Consider the following 23,681-nt stretch of genomic DNA (forward strand, 5'->3'; position numbering starts at 1 on the left):
GAGACTTGGTTGTGTGCACATGGCTGATGGTTTTTTGTATGACATTGAGGGTGCAGGAGACGTATGTTTGTCCTTGCCCAGTGGTATGAGATTTACCCTGCGTCATGTGCGTTATGTGCCAGATCTGAGACGGGATTTGATCTGAGTCAAACAGTTACGGGATAGTGGATGTAAGATTTCGCTTCAAGAGCGAGATTTTGTGATGCATTTGGGTTCGCTAGTGATTGCGAGAGGTGCCAGGAGTGGTACAGGTTACCCATTGCATGTGGATCACGCGAGAGACGGTGTTGTCTCTGTGATCATGCAGCCAGGTAGACAGCGAGAGAGCAGGCGAGTCTCTTTTGCTTGTGGGTTGCAGGGTGCTTTGCATGGAGTGCAGAGTAGTGAGCTCGTTGTGCACACAGTTAGGGCACAACTTGAGCAGTCACACAGAGAGGTGACAGAGTCAGACATGCATGCTTTGCTAGTGACTGAGCAAAGCAGAGAGTCAGTTGTGCGAGATACTTCTATGCAGGATAGATAGGTAGAGCAGTCTTGCTCTAGTGAGTCATGACAGGAGGAAGGAGTTAGAGCATGAGAGCTCTAGTGAGTCACAGCAGATTGAGTGGTCATGTTTGCGGTGGATGATTGCAGAGGAGGCTGAGATGTCAACGATTATGCAATCATTCCTTTCTATGCTTGACAGTGAACATGGGGATATAGTTGTGCAGGATATGTCTTCCAGCAGACACCTAGAGCAGCTGGTTTGCTCTGAGGTTGCATGACAGGTTGATGCGTCTTTTGCGGACAGTCAAGAGATGCATGTGGCTGACACGCCTTGTCAGTCAGAGGTGCCTATTGCCAGGGATATATATGTTGATGCATGCTCCATAGAGCTAGCAGGGCCCGCTAGCATTGCATCGGCATTTGGTGGTCTCATGTATGAGATGCTGATCTTGAGACCGGATATCGCAGCTACAGTGGGAACATTTACAGTTGGGGTTGTCAGTCGTTTGTTGACTGATGATGGCATAGTGCACGAGGGAGATATGCAGGTATTGCGTACATACTTGCAGTACGTGTGCGGTACGTCTGGTGGTGTATGGACTTACACGGGAGCAGGACAGCCGGATGCACACGATCACAGCCAGCCAGTGGGCATCGGTTGAGAGCGGTTTTCTCTCACCTTTTGCAGTCTTTAGACTAGGTTCCCTTGCTTAAAGGCACAGTCGCCTTTAAGTGGGAGGTTGTTGGGGTATAGGCATCTGTGCCTTGCCCGGCCACCCAGAGTCTGGGCGCCCACTGACTTGTATACCTTATACATAGCATAAGTGTATAGGGGGCTGCTCACTCTTTGAGTCTCCCCACCCATATCTGTGTGTCGTGTGTCTCCTTCTCTCTCTCACTCTCCGTCTGTGGTGCTCCCGGATCCCCTTCAGAATGTGTGCAGAAAGCGTATTGGAAGAAATTCATATGTCAAACATCCTGTGCATCTTCTTGAACAATCTCAGGTAATAACTTGCTTCACTATATCCATTTTTGTTTTCTAATATTTGAATTCATGACCTATATTCTCTATAAATGGGTTGATAAGAGTAGATATGAAATCGGATATGAAGGAAGTTATAAATTGAAATAAGGGGAATCTGTATTCGGTCCTAGACTAAGAGTAGATAAATAATAGATGTGAAGGAGAATATAAATGGAAACATAGTTTTTATCATACGCGTATGTTTGTTGAAACATACGTTTGTAGACGCATACTTTCACACGCGTATGATATGTATAAACTGGTTAGGTAAAAAACTGGTTTACATAACCAGTAAAAATATTTTAACACCTATTTCTCACTGGTATACATAGTGGTTAAGTGTTCACATGTACTATTTGTCATGTCAGATAGGTAAAAAACATATTTGTTTGAAAGGAAAATAGTGGTTTACATATCCATTAAATTTTTTTGTACACTTATTTCTCACTGGTATACATCGTGATTAAGTCCTCACATGTACTGGTTAGGTAAATAACATACCGGTTTTAAATGAAAAGACTGGTTTACATTAACAGTCAGAACATTTGAACTGGTTGACACTTATATACCACTGGAACGTACCAAGGGCATGTGTTCATTTTTTTTAACACATTTTTCTCACTGGTATACATCGTGGTTAAGTGCTTACATGTACTGGTTAGTAAATAACATAGCAGTTTTAAATGAAAAGACTGGTTTACATCGGCAGTAAGAATATTTGAACAAGTTGACACTTATATACCACTAGTATGTACCAAGGACATGTGTTAATTTCTTTTAACACTAATTTCTCACTGGTATACATCGTGGTTAAGTGCTCACTTGTACTGGTTAGGTAAATAACATACCGGTTTTAAATGAAAAGACTGGTTTACATCAGCAGTAAGAACATTTGCACTGGTTGACACTTATATACCACTGGAACGTACCAAGGACATGTGTTCATTTTTTTAACCCTTATTTTTCATTGGTACACATCATGGGTAAGTGCTCACATGTACTGGTTAGGTAAATAACATACCGGTTTTAAATGAAAAGACTAGGTTACATCAGCAGTAAGAACATTTGCACTGGTTGACACTTATATACCACTGGTACGTACCAATGACATGTGATCATTTTCTTTGACACTTATTTCTCACTGGTATACATCATGGTTAAGTGCTCACATGTACTGGTTAGGTAAATAACATACCGGTTTTAAATGAAAAGACTGGTTTACATCAGCAGTCAGAACATTTGAACTGGTTGACACTTATATACCACTGGTACGTACCAAGGACATGTGTTCATTTTTTTAACCCTTATTTTTCACTGGTACACATCATGGGTAAGTGCTCACATGTACTGGTTAGGTAAATAACATACCGGTTTTAAATGAAAAAACTGGTTTACATCAACAATAAGAACATTTGAACTGGTTGACACTTATATACCACTGGTACGTACCAAGGGCATGTGTTCATTCTTTTTAACACTTATTTATCAATGGTATACATCGTGGTTAAGTGTTCACTTGTACTGGTTAGGTAAATAACATACCGGTTATAAATGAAAAGATTGGTTTACATCAGCAGTAAGAACATTTGCATTGGTTGACACTTATATACCACTGGTACGTACCAAGGACATGTGTTCATATATACTGGTTTACCTAACCAATTAAGTGAAAAAACATAGTGGTTTGAAATAAAAATACTGGTTTATAGTAATGTAACAGTTTTCCTCAAAACCTACAGTTTTCTTCAATGTTCTTTAACCATATATGTCTTTCATTGTAGGTGGAGCTCTTTCTCAACTTCAAAGAACAATACCCTGAAATTGTAATAAGGCAGCGGGCGTTTGAGTACATGAAGCCATATTTTGTGCGGAAATTGAGAGACCGATATACTTGCTGCTGCATTTCACATGTTCAAATGTCCTTCCTAAAGGATGCCATAAATCACATGCGAAGTTCTGTATTCGGTCTGCATGGAAAAGCTTGCCATTGTCAATGCAACATATGTAAAGACAATGGTGGATGCAAGGCACCAAAAAACCCTATCAAGAGTGTAACAGCCTTATTGAACTCTATACTGTGTCCTAAATCAGATACGTCCACCTTCCATGCCCTTGCCTGCTTGAGTGGTCAATGTAAAAGGTGTGGCCCGGATAAGTTAGACTTTTGTGCTGCAGAGGTTGCATTTATTGCTAAAAAGATTGTGGTGAAGATTTTTGAGGACCTAGAAGTAGGAACTGCGCGTGACGGTCTAAAGAAGAAAAGGAAAGTCTTGTCCTATAAGGAAATATCATGCCAGGATCTCGCAGTCATGTTCAAAGACCATCTTAAGAAATACATAATGCATAATTTTGTGTATAGATGGCAAGCAAAACAATATAAGGAATGTATACAAAGCTTTCCTGAAGATGTTGTTGTGTCAGATGTTGACTTTGCTGAAAATTATAGTTTCAAAGAACAAAATGAGATTCAGTCCATGCATTGGTATTCAAATCAAGTAACTATTTTTGTGCACATAACATATTTCCGAATTGCAGGTAACGACATCACCCTAGATCAGTATTATTTCTTTTGTATTAAGCCTTCAATAATTTCTGATTTTTATATTATGCACGTGACATCCACAAGACAATTCACTTCTTCATTTCAGATGACAAGCAACATGACACACATTTTGTTCAACATTGTTTTCTGAAACATGCAGAATGGCTAAAGCAATTTGGTCTAAATATAAAACGTCATTGGATATGGTCTGATGGAGCAGCTTCACACTTCAAAGTAAGAAGACCATTCTATTTCCTTGCCAGGTATGCCATGTTCTAACAAACATTATCTGAAGGTGGTTTTAATATAGAGACCTATCATAGTGGCATTAAAGTTGTAATAAAATGCTTGTCTAACATCAGTAATATTATAATACGTGTTTTTTTTGGTAATTTTATCGTGCCAAGAGTATATTAATCTTCTTCTATCCATTGAATAAATTGTAGATATAGTGTTTTTACGGGATGGAAAATGTCTTGGAACTTTTTTGGATCCGGACATGGTAAGGGAGAACACGACGGTGCGGGAGCAGTGATAAAAAGGTCTTTAACTCAATACCAATTGCAGCCAAACTGCCCCAAGATAGACTGTGCTATAGATGTTGTGGCATTATTGAGACAGACCTTGTCAGATGGTGCTACAGCCACCTATGCATCCCACGCCTGTTATGTAAGCAGGATTTTTTGGGTGATTGAATTGGGAGATGTCGAAAGGGGAAAAAATTGGGATGTGAAGGCTGTAAAAAATACCCGCTCAATGCACTCTATTTCTGCATATTCAGAGCATGATACAACTGCTTTGAGAACACGTTCACTGTCTTGTTTCTGTAGTGCATGTAAACAGGAAAAGTGGAGGAGATGTGTGAGCAAGTCACACGTTCCTTTCTGGACATACCTTATTTTGGAGCCTACAGAAAAAGGGGAAGACGATGACGACGAAATAAATGAGGATGCAACATATGAAGGACACTATGACACCCTCAGTCAAGCTCTTATTGTTGGTGATAATTGTTGTTCCCGCACCAAATGCCAATTGTATGCACCATGCCGGATGAGACCAAGCGAAAGATTATCCTTGATAATAGTTGGATCTATTTGAGGGACACAAAATGTTTTGTATGTGAAGATCGCACTATTAAGCAACAAAATATGCGTCGCAAGGCATATGAGGAAAAGAATAATAAAAACAAGGAGATCTCTCATGAAGAAAATGTGCCCAAGGAGGAGGCAAGTCTCTCAAGCAAATAGGGATGCGTCACCTATGAGACCGAGTTACAATTAAAAATATGCTTTTGGAATTGTAATGGATACCCATGGAATGCGGGGGTTGGCATTGATGAACTAACAAGCAAAGCCGATGTTATACTTCTTGTTGAAACTTGGGAGCATGATACACAACGGATTAACGGCTTGGAGGATTACAATGTACATTCATTGATGTGGTCAAAGAATCTCAAGCAACGAAGAGGACAAGGAGGGTTAGCATGTATGGTTAAGAAAGGATTGGAAGATTTTGTATCAATTGTAAAAGATGACAAGTACAAACGTTATGTATGGCTGAAAATTATGACACCAAAAAGAGCACCCATTTTTGTAGCCGGTTGCTACATTCCTCATCATGATTCTCCCTTTTATGCTTGCATGGATAGAGATCAACCATTTTCTGATTTGAAAGAGGACATTGCTTATTTCAAAGGTGAAGGTGATGTTATTGTATTTGGGGATATGAATGCTCGCACAAAAACATTGCAACATGATACTCAACAATTTGATATGCCATACATTTCAAGGGAGTTGGAGGAAGTTCACTTGTATGATCGTACTTCAATGGATGAGAAAGAGCCGGATCACTATGGAAAGTTACTTTTACACATGTGTAATAGCACGGGTATGCTCATTGCCAATGGTGTATCTTTGTGGAGTGGAACCAATGGATTTACATGTAGGAGACATAATGGGGATAGTGTGATTGACTATATGCTACTCTCTGAAGCCATCATGTATCGCATAAAGAGTTTTATGTTTGGTCAATGGACCCCGAAATCCGACCATCGCACCTTATGTATTGACCTTTCATGTGGAGAAGCAACTAAGCATGATAATCTCAGCCAAAGGAAAGAGAAGTTATCACTATGTATGGATTTCAAACGGGCACCAATGTACATTGAAATGGTTGAGAAAAAATTATGGATGACAAAGCTTCAATGTGATGCACCATTGGAAACTAAATGGGAAGCTTTCAAGAAAGCTATTTGTTCTTGTGTGGAAGAATGCTTTGCCATAAAGCATCTCCATGGTATCAACAAAGATAGATCACGCAAAAGGTGGTTTGATAAAGAATATCAAGATGCTCGAAAGTCCTTGATAAAGCTTGATGCAACTATGGACAAAGAAAACTATCAAAGTCATTTGCATACATACAAGGCATTGATTCAAAAGAAGAGAAGAAGATGGAAAGTAAAGCAACAAGAATTTCAAGTCCAAGAAAAGGCACATGCATGTGGAAGATTTTGGAGAAACTTGAGAGGCAAGCGGGTTGAGAATTTTGGTAACTTGAGTCTAGTGGATATGTACACACATTGTAGGCAATTATATGAGCAAGCAAATACTGAAAAAATGCCATTTTATGGTTCACTCCCATGTATGCCGTCTTTTTTTACTATTGAGGATGTATGCGGTGGGCTTGAAAAGTTGGCCACTCACAAAGCGGGAGATCTTCAAGGTATCAAGCCGGAGATGATCAAATGGACGGGAGATTTTACCCATGAGTGGATGTGTGATATGTTCAACCTTGCACTTCAACATGGTATGCCTTATGATTGGAGTACTAATTGGGTTAAGCCTTTGCATAAGGAGGGGATGTAAAGAATGTAAGCAACTACCGGACTATAATGATTGGGTCTCTTATGGCAAAGTTGTTTGGGTGCATAATGGAGATGAAATTGAGTGATTGGGCTGAAGAGAATGACAAGCGTGCAAAGGGACAAGCGGGTTTTCGTCGATGCCATAGCACCATTGATCATCTTGTCACTCTTCGTGTTCTCATGGAGGAAAGTCGGTTGAAAGGCAAGCGATTGTATTGTTGTTTTGTGGACTTTAAGAAAGCCTTTGATATGATTCCACGTAACAATTTGTGGAGAAGGATGGAAGAACTCCAAGTGCCAAGTGAGTTTATGCTTGCGGTTTCTCGAATCTATGAGAAGGTGATTTGTCAATTGCGCATGGGAAGAGAAATTTCAGAAATTTTTGTAAGCACTATTGGGGTTAAACAAGGATGTCCATTGTCACCAACTCTCTTTGGTCTATGCATCGATCAATTGGAACAAATGGTACTTGACTTTATGCAAGAAGAAGGCATTGAAGAGGTCACTATTTGCAATGCGGTAATCATGCTTTTGTTGTATGCAGATGATGTAGTGCTTCTAGCACACACTTTAGAAGATGCACAAAAGCTTATGGTTGTCCTTGAGAACTTTTGCTTGCATAGTGGGCTGATTGTAAATGAATCCAAAACAAAGGTTATGCTTGTGAAAACCAACCATAAGGAGAAGCCATGCATTGTGTACAACAACGAGACACTTGAAGTTGTTGAGAGCTTTAAGTACCTTGGCCTTGAGGTTCCATCCAATCACAAGTGTCATGAATGTGCTATGCGTCGTTTGGAAGCGGGAAAGAGAGCATATTATGCATTTGAGAAGATGTGTAATGCGGGAAACATCAAGTGTTGGGTTCTCAAGAAGTATCTTTTTGATGCATTGGTGACACCGGTTCTTCTTTATGGAGTTGAAGTGTGGGGCGGGAGCATCTCAAAGTCTACTTGGAAAGAGTTTGAGAATGTCCAAAAGCGTTTTCTTACAAACTTTCTCCAAGTTAAGACACAAACACCATATATGCTCCTACTTCTTGAGTCGGGATCTCTTCCAATTGAGGTTATGGGCATGGAAAGGGTTGTGGAGTACATGATAAAGATGCGTCAAAACCCCTCACATCGACTTCCTACAATTGCATGGGAAGCAAGCAAAAAAGTTCAAAAGACGCATAAAAGCAAGATCTTGAGCACGGGATGGATGCAAGACATAAAGAAGTGGTTTGGGAGATGGGATGCATTACACTTGCTACATGATGCTTCAATTGACTCTCAAGTGAATGAAGCTTTTCTACAACGCCAATGTATTACGGCTTGGGAGAAATCCGGTGGGTCACGCTTCATACATTACACCACCTATATTTCCCCCAACTACAAAACCATGTCCTTCGCTGAGAGAGGAAACCGTACTCACACTTACATGCTTGAGCCTATTCCCTTGTCCACGATACGCACTATCGCAGCAATTCGGCTTAGCTCCCATTTCCTTCGATGCGAGATAGGGCGTTGGGGCAATGGAGAAGAGTCAAATCGATTGTGCACATTATGCTCACTGCAAGTTCGAGAGTCTGAGTACCACACACTAATAGAGTGCTCAGCTTTTGATCACATCCGAACTTGCTTCTCTCACATTTTCAGCCATAACTTAGACCTACACACTTTCCTCTCCCAGCCAAAGTGTGGGCTCTCCATTGCGACTCTCATCACTACAATTTTGGAGCATCGAGAGTCACTCATCAGCCATACACATACTACATCACATGTAACTTTGGTCCCATAGGTCATATTTGACCTCCGAGGATGATAATAAAATCTATCTCTCTCTCTCTCTCTCTCTCTCTCTCTCTCTCTCTCTCTCTCTCTCTCTCTCTCTCTCTCTCTCTCTCTCTCTCTCTCTCTCTCTCTCTCTCTCTCTCTCTCTCATTTCTAAACATCATACCAGTCATTTCTCAGTATCATACCGGTATGATACTGAGGAGTGACTGGTATGATACCGATATTATACAAGTTCCTCTGTCTCTCTCTCTCTCTCTCTCTCTCTCTCTCTCTCTCTCTCTCTCTCTCTCTCTCTCTCTCTCTCTCTCTCTCTCTCTCGTCACTTCTCAATATCATACCAGTCACTTCTCAGTATCATACCAGTCACTTGAAAGAATCATACCGGTATCATACATGTCACTTCTCTGTATCCGAGTCTCTCTCTCTCTCTCTCTCTCTCTCTCTCTCTCTCTCTCTCTCTCTCTCTCTCTCTCTCTCTCTCTCTCTCTCTCTCTCTCTCTCTTCTCAGTATCATACCAGTCATGCCCAGTATAATACCGTTATCAGACACTCTCTCTCACTGTCTCCTTTATTTGCAATATACTTCAAATATAGAATACAACGTATTTCCGTGCAACTTGCTTGTAAATGTATTATACATGAATTCTGTTACATTGATTGAGCCTTTTGGCCGAGTAATTCTCCATTTACATCCATCGACAAAAGTCGCCCACTTCACAGACTTTATGAAGCTTTCTTTTTATATAAAAAATATGTTCCTTTCTTCTTGAAAAAGTCAATCCGCCATTTCCAATAAAAACGACGCACATAGGTGTCGTCAGGTTGTCCGTATGCACAAATTACAGTCCTCTTTGTATACTCAATTCTGTCCTTAGAGTACAAGCCAGCCAGTTTATGACAGTGGTTGACTGAAAACAGGCGCGCACTTCTTTAGACTGCTTTTCTAGCTTGGGAAAAACAAGAAATGACCCCAATGGATTAAACATTAGCTTATATCCACAATCATCAAAGATAAGTGTGTCAGGTGGTAGGTCAGGAAAATTTTCGAGATTCTTGTGGAACACCGGTTTATTTGTCGCGCCCAATTTAAAAGGGGCCCTTGTGCACTGCGCCTGACTTACCACTCTATTGAATCTTTTGTGGTGGTCAGGGAACACTGTCGCTAGCGTGCGTTTGAGCTTCTCAAACTCGTAGCAGCTCCATATCCACACTTCGAACCATCTGAAACAAAAATTCAGAAACACTTCTGCATCGGGCCTTACCCAAAACTGTGTATCCCCTTCAACAACATACCGCATTTCTGGCCAGTGGGGCAATTCTTCACCATATTTTCCATCAAATTTCTTGAGCAGTAATCCATTAAGGTCCAAAATGAGAACCCTACACTGGACGCTCAACGGAGGTGGTGGCCTTGGCCATATCAGTGGGATTCTTTTAATTAGTCTATACCATAGAGGAAACACGAGCACTGTAGGAGACAACACGGAATTCCATATTGCACGAATGTCAACCCTGCCATTCTGCTTGTCATCCCTGAACCTATCTGCAAGGCGCCATTCTTCAACTGAAAACATATCTGCAAATGCAAAATTACACAAGACTCAAATTTAAATATGCAATTAGGACATATCTATAGATTGAAATCATACAATAAAAACACACAATGTTCAAAAATTAGGCACAAGATGAAAGAGACGTTGAATGGGAAAGAAAGTTATATTAATTTTAGAAGTGGTTACATAAAAAGAAAATGGGGGGCAAACTATAATCTTTTGCAGGCTCTAGGTTTAGGGTCAGAACTTGTGCTGGTATTCTGCATCTCCTTAGTGTCTTCTATGTCCATGTCCTCTTCTGGCTGCCCCTGGGTCTCTTCCTCTTCCTTGCTTTTTTGCTCCATTTCAGGATTCTCATCTCCAATCTTCTCGATTTTTTTTCTTTTTGCCTTTCTTATATGCTGAGAAAGGGTCTCCTCGGGACTTCCCTCCAGCCTGACATCTACACGACCATCAGCTTTAGAAAGTTGTGCAGCAAGAGATCACTTATTAGAGCCATAATCAATGAAAAAACTTACTATTGCCACGTTGGCCTTGTTTTCTCGGGGTCTTTGATCTTGTCACCCGCATGCTGTCTAGCAACACATCGTCTTCCTCATTCTGGGTTTTCTCTTCAGCACCAGTCGTACTCTGCTCCTTTACCTCAAAGTTTTGTTCTTCTTCTGTTGTTTCCGAAATAGGTTTCTCAGCATTACTAGGGACATTTTCATCAAGCAATATCTCCACAGGTGTCTTGTATGCAGGCGTCACTGCATCGTTCCCTGTGTCTTTACCGGCAGTAGTTCTGAAGCAGCTTGACTCTGAAAAAACATCAGAGAAGACAAAAATCAACCACCTGAAAAAACATCAGAGAAGACAAAAATCAACCACCTGATTACCCATTGAAACAATTTTCTCACCTATCTTTGGGCATGGTTCAACTGGCTTCTTCTTTAGAAGGGATGGGTCTTCTACAGAAATAACTCCGAGGCAATCCTTAAGCATGCACTTTCCTTTCTCAGCCAAGTGAGCATAGCAGAATGCATGGTATGCATGTGAACAAGGCAATAGAACAACATGGCTTGAGCGATTGTGATCATGAATTCTTACACCACAAGCATTGCACACATCAATGAGAACAACACTATGTCCGAGAGTTGTTACTCGTGCAGGCAAGACTATGGTTTCAGGTAGCATTGGTTGACTAATCATGCTTGTCACAAACGTGACATAGAGACCAAAGGTTTCCTCACGGTCCAAGCATTTGGATAATTCTTCCTGTAGGCAAGAGACCTCTGTTATCAGACAATGTCAAACAGGTATAAAATTGGTATGAATGCTTGAAAATCGGTATAATGATGTTATCATACCGGTATGATTACATCCTGCTGGTATGATGTTATCCCACCGGTATAATGTTATTATACTGGATAGTATCACATCATACCGGTAGGATAACAGTATACCGGAAGCATAACATCAAACTGGTTGGATTTTATCATACCGGTTGGATCTAACCATACCGGTCGGATGTAACCATACCAGTAGGATGTTATCATACTGGTAGGATTATCTCCTAAATCCTTCCTGTAGGATATAATCATACCGGTAGGATGTAATCATACCGGTAGGGTATAATCCTACCGGTATGATAACATCCTACCGGTATTGTCATCTACCCTTACCGAATATGATATAATCCTACCAGTATGAAAAATCATACCGTATGCATGTATTATACTACAATCAGATGGAGTTAAAAGCATACCTATGCCTGCTGTAGGGTGGCTTTTGCTTGGTCAAATTTTTCTTGGAGGCTGTCAAGCAAGCCTGTTGGTACATTGGCATCATCAGGGAAGTGCATTCGGATGGTGTCAAGGGCACCCTCGCAACGGTGCACATCAGCAACAGATTTGACCATTGAATCCTTAGCCTTCTGACACTCGGCTGATACATTGTCATGAAATTTTCTAACCTCAACAAGAAGTTCTTGCAAGGAAGTGGATACTTCAACACTAAAGGCAGACTGAGTGGTCACAAAAAGTCCACTTCCGACTGGTGTACTTCTGGATGGGTTATTTACTAAGAAGATGGCAGAACCACTTGGGGTACCTGTGGATACTTGGGAAGTCTCTAACTTCCATTGTTCTCTTTTCCTATCTAAGTGACCTTCATTGGTCACATTCTTCACCACCTCAGATGCAAATTCAGCCCACTTTACCGGACCTGTGCATACGAAATAAACATATCCGTGTGCAAACTTGACTCCCAGCAGATAGTTTGGTGGTTTGGATTGGTACACCTGCTTGTAGAGCTGGTAGAGTGCCTTGTAGTGATCCGGCCTTGCTGTTTTTATCGGCACTTTTTTCTCCTTCACTGGACGACAGGTGAAAACTTTCATCTAGTCGCATATGGGCACATCTGCATCTGTCAACTTCCTAACATCTTTCCCCTCAAGACTTAACCCATATTCCCTGTGAAAATCCTCCTTTGTCGTGCAGAATGCCTTTGATGGCACCTCCACATCCTTGGGGTGAACAAAGCGGATGATTTTGGGAGGAGGCTGTAACTTCTGTCTCTCAAAGGAATAAATCCATACTCATTACTCAATGTATCCACCCCTCAGTACTCTACTACACACAGGTCTGTTGTACACAACACAGAGAGAGATAGAGAGAGGTGACATACCTTCGTGGGAGAATGTCGGGTCTTTGTGGGGGAGACCTGTTGGGCTGCATTCCTTGGGCTCTTTCTTAGGTTGCTATCCATAGCGAAGGATAAGCAGCGTGCATAGGGGGCTGTAGAGCGAGCTGAGAAAGGCGCAGAAGGAGAAAGGCACAAAGATACAGAGAAGTCACAGTCATGAAAACATTCGACTGAACATTCGTTCTGACGTGGGCTCCACACGTGTTTTTGAATCCTCCACATGATTTTTAATATTTTTTATCCTCCACACGAATATTTAATTCAAACAATTCTTGCCCATAACACCAGTTTCATACCCCCTAAATTTTAAGCCTCCAAAAGAAACTTTCAACCCGTTAAAACCGGGCCACCTATTCATGCATCCACCCACTTAAATGTAGTATTATTCAACAAGGATCAAGCTGAGAAACAGAGGAATCCGTTTCCAGATCAGTTCAACGAACTTTGAATATTGGAGAGAGACCAGTTCAGTTGATTGGACGACCATAGAAACCAGCTGACTCCAAAAAAGAATGTTCAGATTCCAGTACACAGTGTACACTAAATAGGTGCGCGTTGAAGAGGTTACTAGAGTTCAGAATGAGAATCTATAACTAACAGGTCTGTCTTGGGATTATGCTAAGGAGTCAACTAAGAGGAAGGGAGGTGGGCTGAATTGGTTGCTTCCAGATGATCAAGAAACTGGAATCTGGGTTCTGAGGAAAGTCCTTAATTGATCAAAGTGAATAAGCATCTGAACTCAAAAATGAAAGAAAAATCATGACTTATGTTCCAGAAATACAAAGATGTATTTGCATGGAAACATACTGATTGAAAAGGTGTAGATCCAGAGGTGTGCCAACACAAAATACCAGTAAAACCAGATGCCAGACCAGTACGTCTACAGAGGTACATAATGAATCCAAACTATGCCAAGAAGTTCAAAGAGGAAATCGATAACCTTCTGAAAGCCGGATTCATCACAGAAGTCGCCAACAATGACTGGCTATTCCCTATAGTGGTCGTACCAAGAAGAATGGAAGACTCGGAGTCTGTGTGGATTTCCAGAAATTGAATGCTCAAACTATCAAAGATCTTTTTCCGTTACCCTTTACTGACATGCTTCTTGATGAGATTGCAGGCCATGATATGTATAGTTTTATGGATGGCTACAGTGGTTATAACCAGTTAAAGATTGCGTTTGAAGATCATAGAAAAACCACTTTTATTACTAAATGGGATGCATTCATGTATTTAGTCATGCCATTTGGTCTCTACAATGCTCCAACCACATTCCAATGTTGCATGATGGAGATATTTAGTGAATACTTGTACAAGTTTCTATCTATATTTATGGATGAATTCATTGTATTCTCAACTAAGAAGAAGCATTTACTATTTTTGGAGCTGGTGTTCCAGTGATGTAAGGAGAAGAAGATCTGTTTGAATCCATTCAAGTCTATTTTTTTGGTTTAGAAGGGACAATTACTGGGGCATATAGTGTCTAGGAATGGCATAGAGATGGACAATGATAAAATTCAGTGTGTCCAACAGGACAAGGTACCCTGCACAACATCAAAATTAAGTTTATTCTTGGGATATATAAATTTTTATAGAAGATTTGTTCACATGTTTGCTTCCAAGTCATTACCTTTATATTAGCTTACCAAGAAAACTTGTAAGTTCATTTGGACTTTTGAATGTGAGGAAAGCTTTCAATGTCTTAAGAATGTGATTATCAATAAGCTAGTACTCCGACAACCAGATTGGGATGTTATATTTCATGTGCATATTGATGCTTTGGGACTGGAAATGGGGTCAACTAGCTCAACCAGATGGGAGGATTGATTATCCACTGTATTTTCCAGTCGAAGATTCAGTCAAGCTAAACAAGGATATACTACCATGCAGAGAGAAGCCCTATGAATGGTTTTTAGTGCCACCACGTTTCGGCATTACTTACCGAGAAAATTATTTCATTTCTATGTGGATCATTAGGCACTCTTTTTTTTATTAACAAAGTTATTATCCAAGGAAGATTAATCAAATGGATGATGTTCCTGATGGAGTTCAAATTCTGCATATTCCACAAGCCCAATAAATCTCATTGTGGTGTTGATTTTCTTTCCAAAAGTACTGAAGGCTACTCTAAAATATCTTTGAGGGATGAGCCAGTAGATGCAGAGCTATTCTAGGTAACAACTGAGGAGAACTTGGACCCTGAATGACGGTATGATGTGTATCAGTTTCTTTCAAGAGGAGGATTTCCAGACAATTGGACTCGAAATAATCAGAAGAAAGCTCTGATTATTAAGAGTCTGAAGTTCACCATAATAGGAGGATTGCTTTATAGATTGAATATAGATGTTGTTCTTTGAAGTGTGTGCCAATGGAAGGGTAAATGCAAGTTATCTCTGAAGCACACGATGGGGATTGTGGAGGACACTTCTCCACTCATATCACTTATAAGAATATTTTGCAAGCTGGATTATGGTGGCAGACTCTGATAGCAGATGTCCTAAGTTTTTGTAAAACTTGTGATATATGTTAGAGAATGGACAAACCAAAATCAGTTGATATGACTCCACTTACTCCAGTACAACCACCAGGAGTATTCATGGAATGGGGTCTGGACTTCATGGGACCATTCAAGAAGATCAGTCCAAGGAAGAACCAGTACACCTTGATGGCTACCTGTTATGTCACAAAATGGCTAGAGGCCAAGGCTCTTCCAGATAATACTGCAAAGTCCACTACTATTTTTCTATTTGAAAACATTATCTACAACTATGGATGCCCCATTGAGATTGTGTCAGATCAAGGGGACATTTCATTAATGATACTATGGAAATTCTGATGGAGATGCTCTCAATTAAGCACAGGAAATCAACTCCCTATTATCCCAAGTGCAATGGTCAAGCAGAGAGCAATAACAAAACCATCAAGAATATTCTAAACAAGATTGTTCAAAAGGAGCCACACCAGTGGGATCTTAAGCTCCAGACTACTCTATGGGCCTACAAAACAACTTATAAACTCACAATTGGAACCATACCTTTCAGAATGGTGTATGGTACTGAAGCTGTAGTGCCTATTGAATTTGTGATTCCCAGTCTCAGAATAGCGGTTGCATATGGATTAGATTTTAATCATAATCTCAAACATAGACTGGAGGAATTAGTGAAGTTGGATGAGTTACGAAAAAGAGCCATGCTAGAATAGGAGATCGTTCAGCAACACAAAAAACATTGGCATGATAGAAGAATCAAGGTTAGTGATTTCCAAAAGGGTGACTTAGTTTTGCTTTATCAGTCCAAACTGGGTCCTAAGAAACGAAATTTAATAATGGCTTGGGATGGTCCATATGAAGTCCATTGGGTATTTTCAAATGGCACAGTGAGGTTGAAAGACTTATCTGGATTACTGCTGACAGGTGTTTATAATGGGGCCAAGAGCAGGCTATATTATTTTAATGAAAAAGATACCTCCAAAGGAGATGATACTGGTATTCTGGGTGCTGATGACCAGGATTTTTTAGACCTAGCCATTCTCAATCTTTTCCATGTAAACCCATGTAAACCAGTGCCAGTGTGACAGAGCCAGTAGAGTTTCAGAGTCCGTACTAGTTCCTATGGGGAAAAGGGCCAACAAGAATGAATGTGATAATCATTAAAGGGATACAATGGCCAATGCATGTGTGCCACATCGACAATGGCGTACACAACTCTAGGAATGGTAAGTAGTGGAGCTTTTATGGCACGTACACATATAACAATAAGGCATGTGAGCGTTCTTCCTCACAAGTCTCCTACGCGATGACTACCTGATGTTACCCACTTGCCATCACCACGCTCTCAGAATTCTTCACTGCAGCCAAAAACCTCCTCGTCAGAAGACTCTACCGGTCCCTATCTGTCCCTACTTGACACACCTTGCTATGGATTTGAATATACAAGTAAGTCTTTGTCCTCTACAGATTTGGAGTCCTTGCAGTGTATGGGTAGAAAGAAAGTGTCAGAAAAGATGCACGATAGAATGGCTAAAAATGCAGTAGTCATCACTTCTCTTCAGGCCTCTCTACCACTTATCCCACACAACAAGATAGACAAATATGTATTTACTGAGCAGGCATAATCGCTACTGTAATTATGAGATTTGCATGTGATCGTACAGGCTACAAAGTTGGATTTTGACACAGCCATTATCAACAGGTTCTTGATTCTTTTAATCTGAGGAAGGTAGTGCCACTATAAATGGCATAAAAATAACAGTGAAACTTGAATACATTGCCTACGCCTTCAGAGTGCCCAACGAGAAGAAGCCAACCACAACATTTGTAGAGCAAATAAGTCTAGCTCTGAAGGAGGATGAAGCAGCCAAAAAGAAACGAAAGGTTGGTGCACAAGGGGTTCCAGTATAAAAACTGGATGTCCCCTCACCCTACAGGTTTGTTGCTGAGGCTATCATCTTGAAGAACAATCCCACATATGCGTCAGAAAAGGTGTTTGTCATGCTGCTCGCAAAAAGGCTGAATGCTAGTGCCAAAATCAATTTGAGCCATATCTTGTCTCACAACACTCTTCAGCAGACTGCCAAGCTGAAATTCCAAAGTGTATTCAAAGCTTGGTATGTCCGGCAATTTTTGTACTGGGCTACTACTCCAAAATCTTTTCCTCGGGTAAAAATGGCTTGGAGTCCGAAGCCCATTCCAGTCAATAACAATGTAGAATTATCTTCAGAAGAAAAAGACATAGGCGATCAATTGGCCACAAAGGGACAGAAGAGGAAGGCCGCACATGTGGAGGCCAGTGGTTCAAAGAAACCAAGGATTCTGTTCACAAAGAGTACTACTCTACTAAAGCAACTGGAGAGTCAAGTCCAGCCCTTACCCATTGAAAAATCCTCCAGACATCAGCAATGCCCAAAGAGCAGACTCCAATAGAAACCATCACTAAAATAAGCCAGCAAAAAGTAAGCACTAGACAAGTGGCAGTTAATATGGACAAAGGAAAGGGCCCAGCACCTGCCAGTTTGGTCCCCAAAACTCTTTTCAGTGAACTGTCTTTGTCAATAGCCAAGAAGGATCTCTTGTAGCAATTACAAAATAACCCTCTCAAAAGTCGATTGATTCTTCAAAAACCAGATTTGGCAGGATTGCCATATGTAGCTCTAGTTATGGTTTATGAGCTAGTTGAATCTAATGCAGCTACAGTAGTTGATGGTTGCTTAAGAGATAGCCAATCTCTCGATAAACACACGTCCTATGTGCTCTGGTCTCAGATGTGTGTCAAACATCAAAAGCAACTTTCCTTACCGCAAGGTTTACCTGATGACTTTGTATAGCTACGATGTTCCGAATGCAATGCAGCTTACAACCTAGAATTTGCAGAGTGTCCTCAACATCCCCATATGCCCAAATGTTATTTTTGACACTCGAAAAAAATTGCACCTAAGATAAACAACTTATTTTGGGTAGGTCAATTTTGGCCCACGAAGCACTCTATAGCTTCCTTAGGATGTGCTCTACCTATCCCTATGGTTGGAAGTTAGTTTAGATTTGTATATTGTGCGTATGGAGTGAAAACATCTCTGGATTGCTGGAAGTGGGGTTGCAGAGAAACACACAGCTTGGAGAAGACAAAGGAATCTCAAGGCATAGAACAAAGAGTGTATAACTTAATATGCAATTGAAATATAAGATAGACCTAGAGTGATGGGAATATATACAATGCAAGAGAGGGGGGGGGGATCTCTTAGTGAGGGAAAAATTTCCCCGGTGGTCCTAAGTGTGTTCACACAGATCACTACCACATGTACATGGTAACACCCCCCCCCCCCCCCCCCCCGAGAATGGTGCGGTGAATGAGAACTAGCACATAGAGTATAGGGAAGTGCCATGCCCTGAGGACATGATCAATCCACAAAGGGGAGTACCCAAAAGCTTTGCAAAAAGCTTCAAACTTCTCAGGAAACAATGCCTTTGTGAAAAGATCTGCAAGGTTGTACTGTGTTGGCACATAAGCCAAGCTAATATCTTGTGTTGAGAGCCTCACCTAGACATAGTGGTAATGCACCTCAACATGCTTTATGCGAGCATAAAAAAATGGGTTCCTCACATTCTACAATGTGCTTTGACTATCAATGTAGATAGTATTGGCAGTGTCCTGTCCAACACCCAAATTAGCCGTAAGGCGTCTGAGCCATACACACTCAACCGTAGCTATGAAGACTACCCTGTACTCAGCCTCACAACTAGAAGTGGCCGCAGTAGGTTGTTTCTTGCTCAATCATGAGATACATGAACTACTAAACATGAAACAAAAACCTCTTGTGGACACTCGCGTGTCAGATTAACCAGTCCAATATGAGTCCAAAAAAGCATGTAAGTCTGGCGGCAATGATCTCCCCTTGGGATAAAACAAGCCAAGATGTAAAGTACCACTCAAGTAGTGAAACATTCTCTTGGTAGCCTACCAATTCTTAGACCCTAAGCTACGCATGAATCTGCTGCCCTATGAGACTAAAAATTAAATATTGGGCCTCGTGTTGCATACATAAATTAGGAAGCCAACATTAGTGTGGTAAAGAGTGACATTGGCAAGATCACCAGGATCATGAAGATTCGATTTCAAACCTATTTCCATGGGAGTGGAAATAGGTTTGCAATCCTCAAGTCCAAACTTACGTAGTAATGTCTCTATGTAGCTTGGCTGACATAAGGCAATACCACCATCACACTGCTTAAACTATATGCCCAAGTAATGATGCAACAACCCCAAATCTTTCATCTTGAAATTAGTATTCAAGTCAACATTAGATTTAGCAATATGTTTCTCATTTGGTCCAGTGATCAACAAATCATCAACATAGAGAATCATAATGAGAAGTACATCACCCTCACGCTTTACATACAATGTGCATTTTGCTGGACTGTTACAAAATCCTTGTTTGAGTGTTATTCTTCTCATAACAAGCACCAGGAGATTGCTTCAACCCATACAAAGATTTCTTACATTTGCACACTTCATCCTCTTGTCCTTTCTTGACAAAACCGCGAGGCTATGTTACATAAACTTCCTCAAGTATGTCAACCCATCTGCAGTGTAAGGGTGTCTCTTTCACTCTCAACATCCCTTAGTGTTTTAATGAGAGCCTCAAGCTCTCACTCTGCCACCACAGCTCTTTGACTTGTTATCTGAAGAGTCCTTGAGAGGTGGTCATATTCTTCCTCAATATTCCCCTCCCTTGTTTGGAGCATACTATTCTCCTCTGCTAGTGTGAGAGATGGTGTTCTGATTTTGTCTAGTATCTGATGAATGTCTCTCACACCTTCTTCATTAGCAGCCATTATGTTGCTTGTCGATGGTCTAGGGAGTGGGGCTGATAGTGGAACCTGGTGTCCCATACTGAGCAATACCCCTACTAGAGGAGGTCTCCAAGGGCTGGCAAAAGGTTTCCATTGTGGTACATGTGGAATCCGTACCAACCCTGGTACTCCGGGTTGTGGTAACTACATTTTTGGTGTCCTTTGTGTATCTTGGTCCTTGGGGTTTTATTCAGCTTTCTCTTTATCCTTTGTAGCCCATGGTGGGATAGAGGGGCCATATACAATGTCAAATCCATCCTCATATGAATATCCAGCTTTGAGGAGGTTATCATAGGTGCATATTTTGGCCTTTTCTTTCTCTTCTGGCATTGATTCAGCCTCAGATTTCTTCTTAGGTAAATTCTTATGTTAAGATGCTGGGGTTTCGAGCTTTGAGGTTGAGAGATAGGACCCAGGGAAGGTTCTAGTGGTGGGGTACTTCTTCCTTGCTCACTTTCTTTGTCCTCCTTCACTTGTGTTTCTAGTATCTCTTTTAGCTTCCTTTTGATATCTTTGTACCTCTTCAATCGTGAAGGGCTCTAAATTTTGATGTTCGATCACTCTTTCTGATTATTCATAAGCTCAAATATAGTGATCAAATTGATCCTCTAGCTGCCTTAAGGAGCTGCCCACAATCTTTGCTAGATCTGGCACCTAGTACTCCTCGTAGTTCCCTTTTAACGCTCATTCAGCCTTGAATTGCTCGATCAATCTCTTGATTTGAGGTCCCTTTTGACTGGTTTTTTCTTTTGGTTTTTGCTCCTTTTTCATCACCACCATCCCTTTCTTCTTTGGTGGTTCTTCAAAATTTTCCTCTTGTACAGTCTCTTGCTTCCTCTTGAGTCGTGTCGTGGCAAGCGGTGCCACTAGTGGTTTGTCTTCTGTATCTTCTTTAAGTCTCAACTACTCATTTTGGGTTGGTGGGTCTGGAAACTGTCCTCTTGCATCAATAGCTTCATATGCAAGAATTTTTTAGACTTCTACACCTCCAATTTACTTTGGCTTGTCCATTCCCATTCCAATAACTTTGCTCATGTAGGTATTGGGCATAATTGACTCCCTTAGGCACATTGTTTCTCAATGCCCATGTGATGGTGGTAGCTACTGCATGTGGAAGTATTGTATACTTTTGTGGCCGCTTGTTGCATACATGAAAGTATTGATTATATAACTTGAAGATCTTTACTACCCTTGGATCCTCTAGGTCTTCGAAAGTGGGGTTTGTTTTCTTGTGAGAGTAGACCTTCACTTTGTCTCTCCTCTCTCTCTCTCTCTCTCTCTCTCTCTCTCTCTCTCTCTCTCTCTCTCTCTCTCTCTCTCTCTCTCTCTTTCTATCTCTCTATCTCGTTCTCTCTCTCTTTCCCTCTTTCCTCTGTATCTCTTTCTTTCTCTCCCTCTCTATCTCTCTTTCCCTCTTTTGTTCTTTCCTCTCTCTCTCTCTCTCTCTCTCTCTCTCTCTCTCTCTCTCTCTCTCTCTCTCTCTCTCTCTGTGTGTGTGTGTGTGTGTGTCTCTCTGTATATCTCTTTCCTCCCTTTCTCCCTCTCCCCCTCTCTTTCTCATTCTCTATTTCTCTCCCTCTCCCCCCACCCCCCCTCTCTCTCTCTCTCTCTCTCTCTCTCTCTCTCTCTCTCTCTCTCTCTCTCTCTCTCTCTCTCTCTCTCTCTCTCTCTCTCTCTCTCTCTCTCTCTCTCTCTCTCTCTCTCTCTCATTGTATGAGTGATCACACAAATCCCACAAAATACTAGCTAGTAGCACTCCCAAATTCATTTTTTAGCATCTCTTTTTGTACGGAGACATCGTATTAGATTCACAAGTTTGTGTCCGTTTGGTCTCATAGGTCATTTTGGCCACTTGAAGACGCTAATATATCATTTCATCTCTCTCTATCTATCTATCTTTTTCTTCTTCTTCTTCTTCTTCTTCTTCTTCTCTCTCTCTCTCTCTCTCTCTCTCTCTCTCTCTCTCTCTCTCTCTCTCTCTCTCTCTCTCTCTCTCTAGTTGCCACATGTGACCAACACTACCATAAGACTTCCTACCACCCAAGTAGAACTGACTGCACCATGATTTAGACACATATAGTTTGCATATTGTTGTAAGGGTGGAGCCATGAGATCCATCACCATCCAATAGTATGGCTCTCTCTCTCTCTCTCTCTCTCTCTCTCTCTCTCTCTCTCTCTCTCTCTCTCTCTCTCTCTCTCTCTCTCTCTCTCTCTCTCTCTCTCTCTCTTCGCTTACCAGGCTTAGGGTGGGTCGACAAACTTGCCTGGGTCGACAAACTTGCCTCTATGCGCAAGAGATCAGAGCACCGGACTTCGCGCACCTTCAATCGTGCACGTTGATTTTAAAAACGCCACGCTGAAGCTGCAGCCCGACCCTAATAGTCACTAAATTATTGAGTTTTTAAAACTCTTCAAAAGCTCAAAAGCAGCGAGCTGCGTCAGTATAAGCGATACCCGTTTTTAAAAATCTTCAAAAACAAAGCAGTAGCGCCCGGCGCTACTGCTAAAGAAAGAAACGCAATCTCATTTTGGCGGGTCCCCCACTCCCCTCGTGTTTAATGATCACACGGACGTTCAATTAGATTGCAACGGGCTCAAAAAAATCTCACTCTCAACTGGCCGCCCTGGCGAACTGCAGCTCTAATTAGCTGGTCTTCTCGCGAGCGCAACCTCTGCTTATACGTCGTCATCCTACAATGGCCATCGACAAGCAGCGCAGTGGCCATCGATCACGGGTACACTCCATGTTCGTTTTTTCTGTGCGCAGTCAGCTAACGTCAACATGTGAAATGAAATGTTATATTAACGTCTTCAAAAAGAAGTATCTCTTGAAATGATTCACAACTTCCGTGTAATTCCCTTTAACTTCCTCAGGCAAAGAGTCAAACCAAGTGCTAGCATCTTTCCTAAGGACCACCTCAAACATCTCTACAAGTTCTTGATCAGTTACTATCTCTTGATACGACAAAACATCTTGAAATTTGCTAAAAATAATTCTGCATCCTCTCCAGGCTCTCCAAAGAAAAGAGGATATCCGGACATTTGGCGTTGGGCCTCCATTGAATTGGTTTCAAAGTGACAACACGTTTTTGTTTTTCTTTCTTAAAAAAATTTACACAATAATGTTTTCTAAATTGCAATCTATTCTACAACAAAATAAAAATATTCACATCAAATGACCTATGATAATCAATAAGAGGCAGGATAACAGGGTTTGGTGATGCAAGAATTTCTCCTACTCTTTGGGCACCAAACACGAACACCATACGTTGTTGAAAATGGATTTTTCTACTAATTGCAATGTTTATTCTAATGTGTGGAGTGAAATGAAAGGGAAATACCACTATTCTTGGGCCATTATCCGTTGTCTATGCATGACCTAATGCTTAAAACAAAACAAAAA

The 23,681-nt window shown here is 41.1% G+C and overlaps 1 protein-coding gene across 1 annotated transcript; it reads left to right on the forward strand.

Moving 5' to 3' along the window:
* The first annotated feature begins 15,754 nt into the window (after window positions 1–15,754).
* LOC147432387 (uncharacterized) lies at window positions 15,755–16,132 on the forward strand. Its single transcript, XM_086491920.1, has one exon. It carries the CDS (start codon window positions 15,755–15,757, stop codon window positions 16,130–16,132), a length of 378 nt encoding a protein of 125 aa, XP_086348046.1.
* Window positions 16,133–23,681: the final 7,549 nt, after the last annotated feature.

Source organism: Adiantum capillus-veneris, chromosome 20 (assembly GCF_014529385.1).
Source record: "Adiantum capillus-veneris isolate H3 chromosome 20, ASM1452938v2, whole genome shotgun sequence".
NCBI classification, from domain to species: Eukaryota; Viridiplantae; Streptophyta; class Polypodiopsida; order Polypodiales; family Pteridaceae; genus Adiantum; species Adiantum capillus-veneris.